Genomic DNA, 15,937 nt, shown 5'->3' on the forward strand with positions numbered 1-15,937 from the left:
GGATGAGGCATGGTGCCTCACAGATAGTTGCAGATCTTAAGGAACAAGAATGTAAAGTCCACACGATCACAGAATTTTAATTTCTCAACGAGAATCTCATCTTGTGAAAGACAAACTGCTGCTGACAGTCACCCACTCAGCAAAGGAAGACCACAATCCTCATCGGAGAGAACTGTTTACAAAGTGACTTCAGAACAAATATGCCTTTCATCAATAGCTGGCATCACTAGCTTATCCTCCTTCCCACCTTGTTCTATGAGAAAACACCTTTACTGAGGTTAGAGTTCGGAAGACTGAAAATGTTGTTCTTTGAATCTACCGCCCAAGTCCTATTTGCGGTGCTTGAGGCATTCTCAGGCAAGAAAAAACATCATTGCAAAACTCTGTTCTTGTACCGCTCAATGGCTACAGTACCTAAGCACCTTCCAGAATGGCATTAGGCAATATAATTAGCATCTGTCATATGTGCTGCTTTCTCTCATGGGCACATCCATACGCACTTCTCTTGTATAAATCTATGCATGTATCTTTATCTCGGTAGAGCACAGCACAATTATAAACCTAAACTTGTCCCTCTCCTACACTGACACTTTAAGTATAAAGTACCCACCGAGCACTAATCTTTTGCTCTCAGTAAACTGATGATAATAAAAGCTCATGTTATGTTTCCACGTACAAGCTTAATCAAATCCTTTTGGCTGGGATATTGTTTGTTTAAGAGCAAATGATCAGGCTGATAAAATCAGAGCTGCATTGATTAAAGGGTATTTGATCACCAAGGTAGATCAGGAAAGCATTGCAAAATACTAGTGGTAGAAACTCAAATGAAGCAGAAATATTAATGCAAAGAAGGCCACAGAGGATTTTTAATAAAGAAAACATTGTAGGCATGCTGATGGTATCTAGCAAAAAAAAAGATGATTTTAAGTATGATATGATTTCTGTGCATATGCTGGTAAAAATGAAATAGGATTAATCCTCAGTAAGATTCAGGTTTTCTGTTAGTATGGATCTCCTTAATTTCCTTCTCTCCCCCCTCCTTAATTTCCTTCTCTCCCCCCCAATAAAACTTGTCAATCTGTGTTTCCTCAGCACAGATTTGAAAAATAATGCTTTAGATTTAGTTGGTATCCAACAACAAACACAGCAACACTAATGTATCAGAGTAACTGCTAACTGCAGAATAATTAAAGAAAATGTCCTGGAAAAAGATATTTTGACAAATTAGCTGCTAATGGAGACATTTCTCTATCGCAAGGTTAGGAGACACCCTCCTAACCTTCAAAGGAAGTGTGTCCATAAGATGTCATAACGTGCAGAGCTTTGCTGCCTTTACAGGATCTACATGGGTGTGCAGGGCAAGCCCACAGGGAACATAATACATGATCAAAGACTTGGACTGTGTACAAAGATTTTAAGACAGTCGATGGATAAGCACAAAAAATGCTTTTCAAAAATACACAAGGATGTGGAAAAGATCCTATTTTTTTGTCTGATAACTGTTATGCCCCAAGGGGAAGAGGACACGAAGGACTATCCAGAGATGGCAAGGAATATGTACCCATTAGGACAGGAAGGCCTTTAACAATATACAGCTCCTGTAAATGGTTTTATTTTCCTAAGGGAGACACCCTGTAGTTTGAAAACTAGACCAGTAGACCTATTGGCTCTCAAACGAAATGGTCTCTGGAGAGACAGAAAAAATGTTAGTACTGAAACACAAACATAGAGAATTAATACAAGACAACAGATTTTGCTTCCAGCTGTACAAAGTCACAAGGTTTGATGGTTGTTTTTAAATACTTCCATACAATGGTCAGGTATCATCCACAAAACTGTCTCCAAACAAGTGTTTTGTGTACTTTATATTAATTAGTTACACTGCATTGGGCATTTTAAAAGACAACAGGCTGGAAAAAAGGGAAAAAACAGACATGTGTGTCTAGAGAGCAGAGAGGAAAGTCTGGAAAAGCTACCCCTGAGAATAACCATCAAAAGAGTGGAAATGCAAATACATATATTTTCAAACATACGTTTAGGTACCAGCTCTGTTGGTGCTGTAACATCTGCTTCTCTGTAAGATATTGTTGGATCCACAATGTCTCTGTCAGGAGGAGGGTAAGGTGGGGGTGGGGGAATCACTAACTGGGGTGGACCACGACTGGTGCCCCTAGGAGGCTTTTGTGGCACCTGCCGTCCATCACCTACAGGGGGATCAATTGACCAGTTACTTCATTACAAAATAATAATTGCTCTGTTTATTGTCATTTTTTAAACATACATTGATTTTCCCTTACCCACATCCAAAGTCTCTGGACCTAATTCCTCTCTTATTTACCCCCAAATAATTAAGGGAGAAGGAAAAGCCCGGTCTCTCCTTAAACCAACAGCAATGGGACCAGAATTGGGTCCAGCACATACATGTACATCACAACTAACAGTTAAAAATCACCAGTTTTGGCGGACATAAGGAAGGTGGGGAAAAAAAAGTCTAATTAAAAAAAAATAAAAACGCTACATAAGGAAATATGAAAAAAGTGTTTTATTTTTATCTTCTTAAGTGCCAAATTGCCTGAATTTGTTGACCTCTAGGATACTTTACGTGACTACTTTCCTGATTCTTTGAGAGAAAGAGGAAGATGCCTCAGGTCAGTATTTTTAAGTAGGTATCTTGACAGGTTTTTCTTTTTTCTGAGTAGGTTTTTTATTATTTTGACATTGTAAAGAAGCAGATGACTAAGTAATTTTTTGCAAAATAGTGTTTAAAGCTATCAAAGGAAACGCTCATAACTTTGTCTGTGGGCTTATTTCAATACTACGTGCAATAACTAAATACATAATGAGACTTTGCACTATATTAACCATCTGTAATGTTAAAAAGCTGCTGCCAGTTTGTACTGCATGGACCTAGAGCTACTGCAATTTGTAAAGTTCTTCGAGACTGAAAGTGCAGTAAGGTACCATGACTACCTGCTCATTCTGCTCTCGTACCCTGCCTTAAGCATCTGCTGTGGTCATTGCTGAAGACAAATGTTGGCAGAGTCAGACCTCTGGTTTGATCCATTCTGATCATCCTGAACTCTTAAGCTCATGCTCTGGTGCTGCTGAGTAAGGAAGTAGCACCGAGAAGGAGGTAAAAAGATTAAATGATTATGATTTTTCTACTTAGGAGTCACAAGCTCCCAGAGATTCAAGACACAATGCAATGCTGGCAAATGTGCAGGCCCCTTTTTACTGCTTTGAGAACACTGAGGACAACACTTTGGGATCAGAAAAAGTGATTCAGTATTGAATACTGAAGTGAATTTACCAGTTTGAGAATATTTCTGATACGAACTTTTGCTTTGATTCATGTGGCTAACTTGGGAGCTTTAATCCTTTTTCCATCATGAGGCTGCCTATTTCTTGCAGTACATTATTTCACTCGCTACAGTCTTGCTTTTTTCACAGCTTTTCTCTCTTACTTTCAGAGCCATCTGTGCTTTCTGATCATTTTCTTGCAAGGGCCCTGAAAAGAGGCTGTTTTACCAACCTTCCCTTGCTGTAACATTTTTTCTTCTTAATGAACACATTCATTCAAGAAAATAGCAGAAAACGAAAAGCACTGAAGATAGGGCTACTGTAGGATGAGTTCTTTGTCAGTGTAAATTAATAAGGTTCCATTAAAGAAAACGATACTACAGAATCATACATCAGCAAAGTCTGGCCAACAAGCACTTATGTACACAGTACTGAACGCACTGTAAGTGGCTCGGCTCTGCTTTATTTCATCTGTAACATTCTGAGCACTGGTACAAAAGAAAATGAACACTTAAAAAAAGTTAAAGCACCAAATGGTCATCCATAAGTGACCAGCAGTAGGGCAAAGCATGAGGAGTGACAGACTGTGACATCTGCAACGGTTAAAAGTAAGCCAATTTGCTGAAAACTCCTGTTATATGGCACAGTGATAACGTTCCTCTTAGAGGGTTTAAATAAGAGATGTCAATGGAGTCGAACATGTCACAAGATAATGGACTCCTGCTGCTATATAAATGCTGAGGCATTAAATGTGAAGCATTTACTGAAAATAAATGTTGGAACAAAGCCAAGAGGTTTCTTTCTAAACTGTGAGGCATTTGTAATGTAAGCAATTATGTATGACAGGATGTCATATCTGTATGTCTTAGGCACTTTATGAAACATGAGGTCAAAGGCATGAACTGAAGTGCCCTGAGTGCATTATGGCACTTGAAGAATGATTCTCTTAATGTACTGAAAAACAAGTTCCAATATGTGGGGTTATTATCTCATATCGTTACCCATCATAAAATCACTTTGTTTGCTAAAAGCATAATCTTGGGGTCCTCACTCGGGCAAAGCTCCCACCGCTCTGAATAAGCTAGCAATCACATAATGCCAGAGGTCTGAGAGAATGTTTTTCAGTCTTCCTGTATGAGAGCAAATGTGGTGTCACATACAGCTGAAGGCTAGAGTTTCTTTTGCGGTGTCCAGCTATGTACGGCATTCCTTTGAGAGTACCGGTTCTTTTCTTCTCCTGATTAGCTAAAGACTCAGCAGAGATTGATTCATAATAAAACTAAGGGCTAAATTAAAAAGAAAATCTTCACTAAATATAGCCAGTCGATGTTAAACTGTTGGAGATACTGAGTCAACTTGACAGTACTTTAGTTCTAGCAGAACCCTGTGGCTTCAGACGCATTCAGTATTGCCTGGCCTATCTCCATTTATGAGCATTTCCATTTACCGTTTCCATATTTCCATTTACTAGCAAAACCACCATGACCTTAAAGGCACAGAATAGGCCCAGGGCTGGTCCTTTTGGATATCCGTTTTGCATACCAAACATTCAAAACATCTGATGAGTGTTATCTACGGTTTACTACCCTATAGTACTATGAATGGTGCCATTAAAAAAACCAAAAAAGTAGGATACAAACACTTATTTCCAGACTTTCATTCTGCAGAGAAATGCGTTCTTTCCCCAAGTTACAAGTTTTCAAACTCACAGGATAACAGAATTAAGGGAACTTCAAACAGTGAGCATTGAAAGCACATGCATGGCATCACGCAGAAGAAAATGCCTCTCACCCATTGTGCTCTTCCTCTTGTCTTCCCTCTCTTCTGTCCTGTTTGGCATGGCAGGAGTAGGCGGAGCAGATGCAGTTGGTGGAAGAGGGGCACGCCTCTTCTTTTTCTGTAAATCATTTAGGGATGATCCTTGTGAAATCTAGTGAAAATGAAAAATAGACACAGTAAAGGGTATGTTTTCTCAATGTTGTAAATTCTCAGTAACGAAATAAAAAAGTGATTGTCATATGACCTCAGCACTGTATATTTATAATGAGCATTTATAGTGACAATAGATTAAAAAGACAAACCAGAAGAGGAATAGTAACACTGCACTCAGAGAAGGAAATGAACAAGAACACAGGTGACTGTCACAGCAGACGTACCAATCTGGTAGACATTTGATGTTTTGGTAAAAGGGAGCTAGAGACCCCAACACTCAGCGATGCACAGTATGACACTACATGTGGTGTTAAGCTTGAGCCATAGTACGACCTTTTTTTTCCATTGGTTGCTTCAGACTCTAAATTATGGTTAAGTACTCCAATTGGTATGCGTAGGGAATAAACTCTCATTTCTTTGATTTTCCTCTCAAATTCTTGTTTAAGGACTTCTGAGAGAAGAATCAAGAATTGAAAGTTTGCTTGCACGATGAGATGAGATCATACTGTACTCTATTTATGTCTACTGGACTTCACAGACATACTTTTGAAGATCCGTAACACCACGGCTTCCAAAAATTGCAACATGCCGGTTGGCAAGCCAAGACTTCATTACTGTTTACACTGCTTTTAAAAATATGAAAAAATTTATTACAAGTGACTTGGGTTTCACTGGGTTGCATAATGTTTTCTGGAGCTTGTTGGAACTTAGCTCTATTTCCTCTTTCCGGAAAAACAATAATAGTAAAATCAAAAACATGAAGGAAAATCTGAATTTTTATATTTAAAAAGTACAGACAACACTAGACAGAAGGCGGCTTAGCTGAGGCAAAGGGTAATGGGAGCTGCCCACAGATGGCATTGCTGTTGGCGTTCCTCAGTCTTCACATGCACCACTGCACTGCTCTGTCTCTCCTGATACTCCCCAGAGCTGAAGATATCCAATATACAGAATTGCCTGGTGGTTTTCCAACATTTCAAAGGCCTAAAGAATAATAATAATCTTTCCTTTAATCCCGGGGATTAATGAACCCTTAAAATATATTTGTTGTGGGAGTTTTCATTAAAAAAACAGCAGCTTCACACTGCTCTAAGCTATTATCTGAGTTCAGAAAAAAGGCACCCATTTAGATTTGTCCTTTCTTACATGGAGTGAAAACTCTGAGAATAAGTGAATTTTACAAAGAGCAGAATATGAATAGAGCCTCTCTCATTTAGCCTTCCTTTGTAAAAGCACTCAGGGAGGTCTTATGTTATAAAACACAAACATTCAGTTCCCACCTTTCAGGATAATGCTTTAACCACCATGCCACATGACAGTTAGACATTTCCACCAGGTGTCCTGGTCTTGCTTCCTAATACCATGGATTATTTTGGTATTTTACATTATTTGTCCACTGGATACAATGCATGCATAACAAAAGCTGGCGAGGACAATCTAGACGAAGTTAGGTACAGTAAAAGGGCAAGGGCAAGAGTATTACTACTAACTAGTGATTTTGCAGACTTCAATTTTGGTTACCGAACTTGATGGCATTTGAAAAATTAGACTTATGTATAGAAAAGAACACGAAACCGTAAGTTCAAGAATGGATACAGCAAAATTTTAGAGCTCCTTTGAAAAACTTTTGCCCAAAGTCATGGTGTTACTCTGTATTAATATGGAGAACCTCTCCTGATGAAGAAACTGCCTGCTGGTGGTTAGGAACTGACTGGAATTGATCAAAGTCGAATCCTATTCCTACTCTGAATTTTTACAGAACCAGAATGCCCAATTCTGAGCTGAAGACAGGATCCTTTGTTCAGTGAACAGCCTTTGGTTTATAGAGGAGGAATTGCATGGGGGACAGCTACCTAATTGTGCGTTCTTCTCCATGTCTATTTGGGACATGGCAAATAGGCACTTGGAAAAAAAATATCACATTCTTCTGCACGGCATTTTACATAACTAAAGGCATGTGAACATTTAATACTATATCTTGATTCTTGAGGATAAAACCTTACTAAAAAAGATAAAATTATCAAAGTGGGGGCTTTGATTAACCTGACTACAAACTCTCCAAAATTCAGTAGATAGGGAGAACTTGAACTGTCTGGGAGACAGGCAGCTTCTGAACTTCTCCAATACTTCACAATGCACAAATTATGTGATTATTTAATGGCATTTTACAAGTTTCTTATTTACTCCTGTCTCTCCAGAAGGTCATTTTACTTGAGGACAAAAAAATGGAAGGACTGATGATTTAAAAGATAAGTCTAGAAATCTTGAGTATCAAGGCAGAAGGTAAGGAAATGTGTCTTTCCACTTGAAATAATAAAGATTGCTAATGACCCTTTCCCAAGTACCAGATGAGTGAAGGATGTTAGTCTGGTATAGTCAAATTCCTCAAAGATACATTACTGCTTTACCAAGAAGAAAGGATCCCTGTTAGGAGCCAGTTTATTTTTTTTCAGCTCTATGCTTTCGCATTTAGTTGAATCTTCTGAGGAACATTAAATAGATGTATGGATAAACAAGCTGCTACAGCTAAAAAAAAGGCTAGAAAATGGAGCTGATCTAGCGCTCAACTGCAATAATGCAAGTTTGGTCAAATACACACACACAAAAATGCTTTTATTATACTGTCAGCTAAGTGCAGTATACTTCACAAACACCATAAAGAAGATGAAAAGCTTGTTTAAAGCCAGCCACACTACAATGTATATAAGAAGTGTCTAGTTCAAGAACAGGTCATTAAAATTGTTAAAAGTAGTTCTTTAATGCCAACCTCGGTAAACCTATGAGGCTAAACATAAATAGAAAAAACACAAAGAACATTCTGTTTCTTGCAATTGTTTATACCAAAACAATAGAACTTGAAAATAATTTGTTATGGCTGGCTGCCTCCTTTATAAAGAAATCAAGCCTTAACAATATTATCTGAATTAATTTCCATCCAAACTTTGCTACAGGAGCCACTCTCTGAGCATAGCAGAGTATTTCCTAGTCTTAGCACTTGTGCTTCACCTATGTAGCACTTTTAACTAGAAGAAATTATTAGGTCAGATTCTGTTGCGCAATGAACACCTTGCGCATCGTTAAAAAGATGCTTAACAAGCATTAAGCATTTCAAAGATGCCAGCAAGTGTTCTCTGACTACAATTAATACCATCAACTGAGTTAGAAATTAATAAAGGAGACCAAAAGGACCTAAGTCTGACGAAGTGTCACTTCTGTTTCCACGCTGATGAGACCACACATGATGCAAAAACCAGTTTTCTAAATTCATGTCATGGCTCATGTGCCGTTTAAAAATAATTCCAATATTGCAGACAAAATATCTAAGAAATATGTTGAATATGTTATATGAAACATATTCTTCTATAAAAAAAAAACATTTTCTTCTATGAAAGCTCAACATTTTTACTAAAATTTGAGGGCTTTACATAATATATTTTGAGCCTAATAACAATGTCATGGGGAGGTTATGTGTCAATTGTGTGAAAAAGAATCCTACCAGGCTAATGCTTGAAATTTTTGTTCAGTAGCATTTGAAAGTCCCCTTATTTCCAAAAGGTCCGTGGATACAGTAACATCCAGATAACTGAATTTGAGTTTCCTTATGGTCGTATTTTCTTTGGGTTACGTTGTACTGAATATGAGTTCATGAAAAACACTAATGTAGAGCCAAGGTAAAAAAAGCCACCACCACCAGAAACTCATCAAGCATTCAAAGACAAGGAGGTTCTCTGATAAATTTCCAACGTGAGCTCTGCTCCTTCACCTTGCCCATCCTCTACATAGGTCAGAAACTGGTTTTGTATTTATCAGCCCATCACTACTAATCTTTCTAATAGAAGTGTTTATCTATGTAAGTACTAGCTAAGTTATCTGGCAAATACCACCTTTCTTTTATTCACAGACCAAACTAGGCCTGAATTTACTGCAGGTTTACTGCTCCTGAAACTGAGCCTCCTTCTGTAAGCCAGAAACTGAATCATTAATTTGTGCTCCTCTGTCCTTTCAGTATCTACCAACATTCACAACCCACTTGATGACACTGACTGTGTATGTCAGTTGTCTGAACCACTACTTTGACCAAGAGGGATATTTCACTCTGCTGTCTCCAAAGTCAGATTAAAGACTACAACAGCATACTCAGAGAACCGCAAATACTCAAGTTTGTTCTGTTAAGGACAGCCCAACAACTCTTACCATAGATGGTAGAGAAAAAGGGACTGGGCTTAATGCACCCTTGGAAAGCGCGCATACTGCATCCTTGTCAAATAACAAAGTACTGAAATGTTGTAATTATTACAGTTATATCTTGACTAGTAAAGAACCTAACAACTACGAAGGTACTACAAAATAGTGATACCGCCAAGTAAAACCTTAAGCTAACACTAGAAGTCCAGCTGAATTTTGGGGGCTTGAGGGAAAAAATATCATGTATCTTCTAAACTGGATGTTGAAGGCCACTTTGGTGCCTTCTGGGAACCACTGCCTTTCAAGCAACACATTTTGCCCATACACTGAATAGCTGAGAGGGCCTTGGTACTCTTCAAGGACTACTGTGTTGGGACACAGAAACCAGAATGGGCTATGTTTTCTTCCTTCTCCCAAGACCGATGTGTGGGGAGAAGAGTGGACACATAAGAGATATGTATTTTATGCAAGACTGAGAAAGACCTTGCAAAAAAGCTGGGGGATTTCAGCTCAGAAGCACAACTAAGAATACAAGTGTGGAAGAGCAACTTAAAAGTTGCCATGGAAATACCTTCTTGGACTTGCACACTAAAAGCAAACAGCACCTTGTCCTGGTTTCAGCTGGGATAGAGTTAATTTTCTTTCTAGTTGTTGCTGTGTTTCAGATTCGGTATAAAAGGGACGTCACTAATGCATACTGTTCTAGTTGTTTCTAGGTAATGTTTATAGTATTCTAGCACTTTTTTTAGCTTTCCCTAGAAGCTGAGAAGGAGCATAGACAGAACAATGGAATGGCCAATGGAATATCCCATACCATGGTTGTCATGCTTGGTATATAATAAGGGGTGGGCTGGGGGGGGCGGGAATCCATGGTCACTGCTGGGCAGCCAATTCACCAGCTGCTGAGAGTGACTTGTGTTATATTACTTTATCTTGTATATTCTTTTACCATTATTATTATTGTTATTTTCTCTTTTTTTGTTATTGTTCTATTAATCTGTCTTTATCTCAGTCCATGAGTTTTTTTCCTTTCCTCTCCTTTTCTTCCTATCCTTATGGATGGGGGCTGAAGGAGGAGAACTGCATGAGCAGCTGCGTGGTCCTGGCTGCCGGCTGGAGCTAAACCACGACACACCTTCTGAGCTACCTGGAACAGGTTTTCCCTGAACAACTGCAGTTTTCTCTTGTAGTTGGTGTCCACACCTACTGGAGAAAGTCCAGATGATTGATAGACAGATCTAAACAGTTCTAAGTGTGCCATGAGGGAAAACCCCCCAGTGGATCTAGTCAATATGTGATTGAGGTGCTAAAAAAAAAAAAAAAAAAAGAAAAAGAAAAAGAAGGCATAGTTTGTGTTTCAAAATCCAAACCACTCTTCACAATATCACAATATTTTCATAAACATTACAATAAATATTCAGCTTACGACAACAGATTTTTCCTTTTACTCTCACTGCTATCATTTTGCTATAGAAAAGGAAAAATGGAAGCTTGAAAATCCACCAATTTTCCAGGTGTGCTATTTGACAAAGTCCTTCTTAAAACAATTTTCTGCCTGTTCAAACTTCGTAGCTACAGCTGATACACATATTCTTTCAGCAATAGGATTATGTCTGGAATAAGGATTGTTTTTAAGGGAGCTCCCATGGCAGTTTAGCATACACAAATAAAAAATTGTATAGCATATGATATAAACTGTGTGAAGAATGCTCATATACTCTCTTGCTTCTTTATCCTTTTTATGCAACAATATGTGTCAGGATCTTTTATTGTTTTATAGAACACCTGTATAGTTGCAACTTCTGTCTAATTTGTACACAAAATGTCTTGTTTGGGGAAATAGTGAGTGATTGTTTGATGAAATTATTTTTAGAAGTAAACAAAAAGGATTGGAAAAAACACACATGGATTCAATCAGTGGCATGCCCTGACTACAAACTGTTTTCTATCATCTAACACTGACTAGACACACACTCAAGCAAGCCAGATTCTGATACACCTGCTGGTGATGATATCACGTGGGGTCAGAATGCCTATCGAATTACAAGAGTGTTTAAATATGATACACAGAAAAATTCAGAGCTAACTTGTAACTGAACAAACAACATCACCCCAAACTATGTGTGGGACCAAACCCAACCCTCTTTCGTTCACAAAAGACCTTAAGAAATTTTGAAATAATTAAGAGCCATTTTACAACAAGCTCTAGAAGTAAAAAGAAAAGATACGTGTTTTATTAACCAGTTTTAAACTCTTGATATAACCATAACTGCACTGATGCTTCTATAGCATTGTGCGAAAGACAAGTGGTAGGTTGGTATGTAAGATTTATGGTTTGAGAGGTTTTAAAAATATTTTGCTATGATTTTATACATAATTTAAAGCAGTTGAGAAGAAAATATTTTGATCCAAGAGGAGCCAGTCTAGGAAAATCAGAGAGATAAATCTTTTAGCTGCAGAACGGAGACATAAATCTGTCCACTAAACTTGATGATATAAAAGCTATTCTAGCCAGCTGATTCTGCATTTTCACAGGGCAACAGATGCTTCAACATGTCTAGCACTAGAAACCACAAGAAATCCCAATTGAACATTAATGTGTCTTAAACAACATTTACTCATATGTCTAATATTCCCTAGACAGGTCATACATTATAATGCTTTCCACTGGCATACACTGACAAAGGAAAATTCAGGGAGCTCTCAAAGAAACTGGGCGGATGAGCAATTCTTGAGGCTGACCACTGTAAGCTGCATTGTATTAAACTTTCTATTCAGCACTGAACTTCTCTGCCTTGTTTCCTTATTGGGTCGTACCCCATTTCATTTGATTAAAAGCTGAATGTTTAATCCACAAGTACCCTGCAAACTGCATTCAAAGACTGCAGTCTGATGTTTCCCCAAAACATGTCCTTATGTTGCAGAATGCATTATTGTGGGATATTTAAAATGCTTACCAGAATCCCATGCAATGCAACAAGATATTGTAAAAACAAGAAACACAGTGATATTAAAAAAGCTGGCAAATGGAAACAGCTTTAAAGAGGGTACTATTTGAAAAACTTGTCATTTTGCTAAAATGCATAGGAATAGCTATAGTTACATAATTTCTCTGGATGGGTCATTTAAGTTCTGCACATCTTGATTTTTCAGTGTTGGATCTCACAAACCTTACAATAAAATTAATACTGATAAACCTAAAGAGAGATTTTCAAAAGAGCCATAAGAAGTTAAGAAATGCATGCTGTGACAGCAAGACTGACATTTGGACCAACCAGATCCAATAGCTCATCTTACTCTGGACGTGCCACTCTCACATGGGACAAGTCTAAATGGGAGATTCCCAAGCTACTGCCAACATGAGTTGAAGTCCACAATGTAACACCAGCTAATTGTTCAAGCAGGACAACCATGTTTGTGGCGTGATGCAATACTGCTGTGTATCAGGGTGTTTCCTCCTGACTTTGAAGCTCTGCCCCACGCCTCCTTGTACTGTGTTGGGCTCAGGTGATGGTTGCACCCCCACCATACTCATGGCCTCAGCTTCTAAGCTGCTTTACAGCAGGAAATATTCAAGCACTGTATTTAGTGGGAAATCTGGCTTATAACTAGAGTGTAAACTGCACTGCTTTTCTGAAAATACCTTTATCATCAATATTTTAATCAGATGCCACAAAATACTGCATCATTCTGCCTACTTTTATGCTGCTTAATTTCAAATTATTTTTTTCTCATTGTTTAATTCTGGTATTAAACAAGGCTATGTAATGAAATTTAGTGTTCATTACCAAAAATGAAGCTGTGACTGCAAAAACATCTCAGTCTTAATAACTGACAAAAAGCTTAGCATTACTAGATTTTACAGAAATTGCTATGCTCTTGTGCTATTTTATTCATAAAATGAAGATGACGAAAAGCCAAGGATGTCCTTGAACATTCAGCTGACTAGCGACAGAAAGCTAAAATCAGTTGACAGAAGAAAGCCACTACAAGGTGAAGGGGCAAGCTCATTTTTCCATCTGTTTTTATTGAACACACCCTTTGTGAAATGTCATGGTCAAGGGCAGTTAAAAATTAATGTCATTCTAATCTTCTTTAAACACTTTAACTTGCTCAGCTAAATGTGTCAGACAGGAAACTATCCATAAACAAATTTGAGATGTTAAATTACTAAGATAGCTGTGATTTCCTTCTTTTGCAAAATCTCATTACTAGCTGCAATATTATTTCCACTCAAGGAAGTCACTCTACAACACCAAATATTTTCACATGCATTGAAACATGTAGACTACACAAGTCTGCGGATGTTTGCTTTGGCAGAGAACTGAACTTCCTTCGTTTCTCTGAATACAATGTAATCCTCCTCATTTATGTCTTCATTTAGAGGGGAAAAAAAAAAAAAAAAAAAAAAAAAAAAAAAAAAAAAAAAAAAAAAAAAAAAAAAAAACCAAAACCCAACAAAACCCAAACCCTCAAACACTTAAAAATCACATTTTAAAACCACCACAAATTGATTTGCTACTAAGATCCATTTCACCTCTAGAGAAGTTAAACACAAAGGCAAGAACCACCTCCAAATCTTCATTTCATATTTGTGCTTATCTTTTTAGTTAGAGCAAATACAATTAGTAGAACAAATGAACATAAATAAAAGTTTAAAATACATACTAAGACTGAATCTCAGTATTTCTTCTGACAGCTCTGTCGATGAGTTTGACATGAGCAATGTCATCTTCTTGAGTCATTGCCTTTGTGAAAAGCACTAGCATAAGGAATTTATACATATCTTTTCTGCCTCAGTCTCACATCCAGGATTACAGGCTGGCTGATTGGTTGGTCTGCTTATCTGTACTTAGAAGTCTGTGAGATGTTAAAAGCTAACTGAAGATCTGCAAAATTAATTTTGTATCTTTGTCTAATTTTCTGCCAAAAGGATAGGCTGTAGCCTAAAATCTGTTAGGGCTAGAAAGTGGAAGGCAATCACACAAATGTTTGACGAGGAACAAGGAGAACCATACCCTTTCTTCTGCCACTGAGAGACATACCTCCCTGGAGTTTAAGTTTTCCTTTACACACAATTTTCTTCTGCAGAGATAGCCAAGTTGAATTTCTCTAGCTTAGCACTAAGTCCTAGACAATCACCTCAGAAGTCTTCTCAATTTAGAGGAAAACATACTTGACTTATTTCCAGTGTTCACCCCCCTCATATCAGCCCTCTCCATACGCAGGCACATAGAATGCCTTTGGGTAGTATGTCAAGTGATAGTTTCATGCCATCCCTTCCCACTGCCCCCTGCAAATTTCCACTCAGTCTAGTTCCTTTCAGCACTTATGAAAGGCAGACAGAAGCCCCTATTTCCATGATCTTCAGGACTCAAGAAATGGGGGGAATAGCAAAGCGGTACCACAGTGTCAGTTAGATGTATTGCTAGGTACTGTGGTGTAACATGGGCCTACACCAAGCTACTCCCCACAAGTACAAGATTTTTATCATCCAAAATTACCATAGACTGCTGCGAAGATTTGTTAGAGAAACCCACCATGGCACTTCACTTGTTATCCATACCTGGAAGTGTCAGCAACCTAGAGCTGAGCAGGACTCAAGGGCTGTCTGCTGAGCTATGATTAAGGTGAGCACACTGCAACCAAAACAAGGTGCCTATTTCTCCCAGTGACCTGCACCACCCATCCTCTGAAGAGGCAAAAAACTGAAGTGGTATGCAGTCAGAGGAACTGCATTTGCATTCCCCACTTCTATTACTTTTGGGATATGACTGTGAATTAACTCAAACAAAACATAGCTTTAAGTAGCAGAGAACAGTTTTTCCTAGATTATACTTACTTGTGATGTACTTTCTCGCTTTCTTATTTGGCTAAACAATGACCAGAATGCAAGGCCATTAAGCTATTGAATTAAACTTGATTTAGACAGCATGTATTTACTTAGTTAATTTTTCCATTATATAAATGTTTACCTTTTAAGTTGGGATCTAAGAAAGACGGAGTTATAAGCAAAATCTGAAAAGCAACACAAACCCAGTTTCTAAATTAAGAGTGGTCATTTTTCATTGCTTAGTGAAGGCCATCTCTTCAGAAGCCCTACTGCTATTAACTTCCCCTAAATACCTTGCCCAACAGAGCCCAATAATTACTCGACACATACTTTCTCTTTAATGAGAGTTAAAGCGTACGATGACATCAGCCTGTCCTATTTGTCTGTGACTTGCAAGCCAGATGAAATTTACTTACTAAATGTTGCAACCCTGCCAAAATTCAGGGCTGCACAGAACAGTATGTTCGGGCCCTGATGTCTTGCCAGTTTTCAATGAAGTGCTTGACAGAGACCACATGTGGAGGTCAAGTGATACTATCATGATCTCACCAGATGGTAAGTTGTGGTATTATTCCCAAGGCAGGTAGTATAGTCTGTTCAGAAACAGTTGGCAGGTGATCCATGAACTCACAGCCAGAAGCAACTGGATTATTGCAAAAGATCAAGAATGTTACTGATGGCGGCGAA

The 15,937-nt window shown here is 38.1% G+C and overlaps 1 protein-coding gene across 3 annotated transcripts in view; it reads right to left on the reverse strand.

The window, feature by feature from the left end:
- The window catches only part of COBL (cordon-bleu WH2 repeat protein), a 173,474-nt gene that overhangs the window by 47,030 nt on the left and 110,507 nt on the right, over nt 1–15,937 (reverse strand). For 2 of the 3 annotated variants that reach the window (XM_014938726.1, XM_014938725.1), the window contains exons 10-11: nt 5,092–5,230; nt 2,034–2,204 (exon numbers count right to left, since the gene is read on the reverse strand). In XM_014938726.1, coding sequence (XP_014794212.1) covers nt 2,034–2,204; nt 5,092–5,230 — 310 coding nt within the window. The remainder of the gene's footprint in view (nt 1–2,033; nt 2,205–5,091; nt 5,231–15,937) is intronic. The other variant, XM_014938727.1, reaches the window with a different exon arrangement.

This window comes from Calidris pugnax, unplaced genomic scaffold, assembly GCF_001431845.1.
Source record: "Calidris pugnax isolate Ruff unplaced genomic scaffold, ASM143184v1 scaffold13, whole genome shotgun sequence".
Classification (NCBI taxonomy): Eukaryota; Metazoa; Chordata; class Aves; order Charadriiformes; family Scolopacidae; genus Calidris; species Calidris pugnax.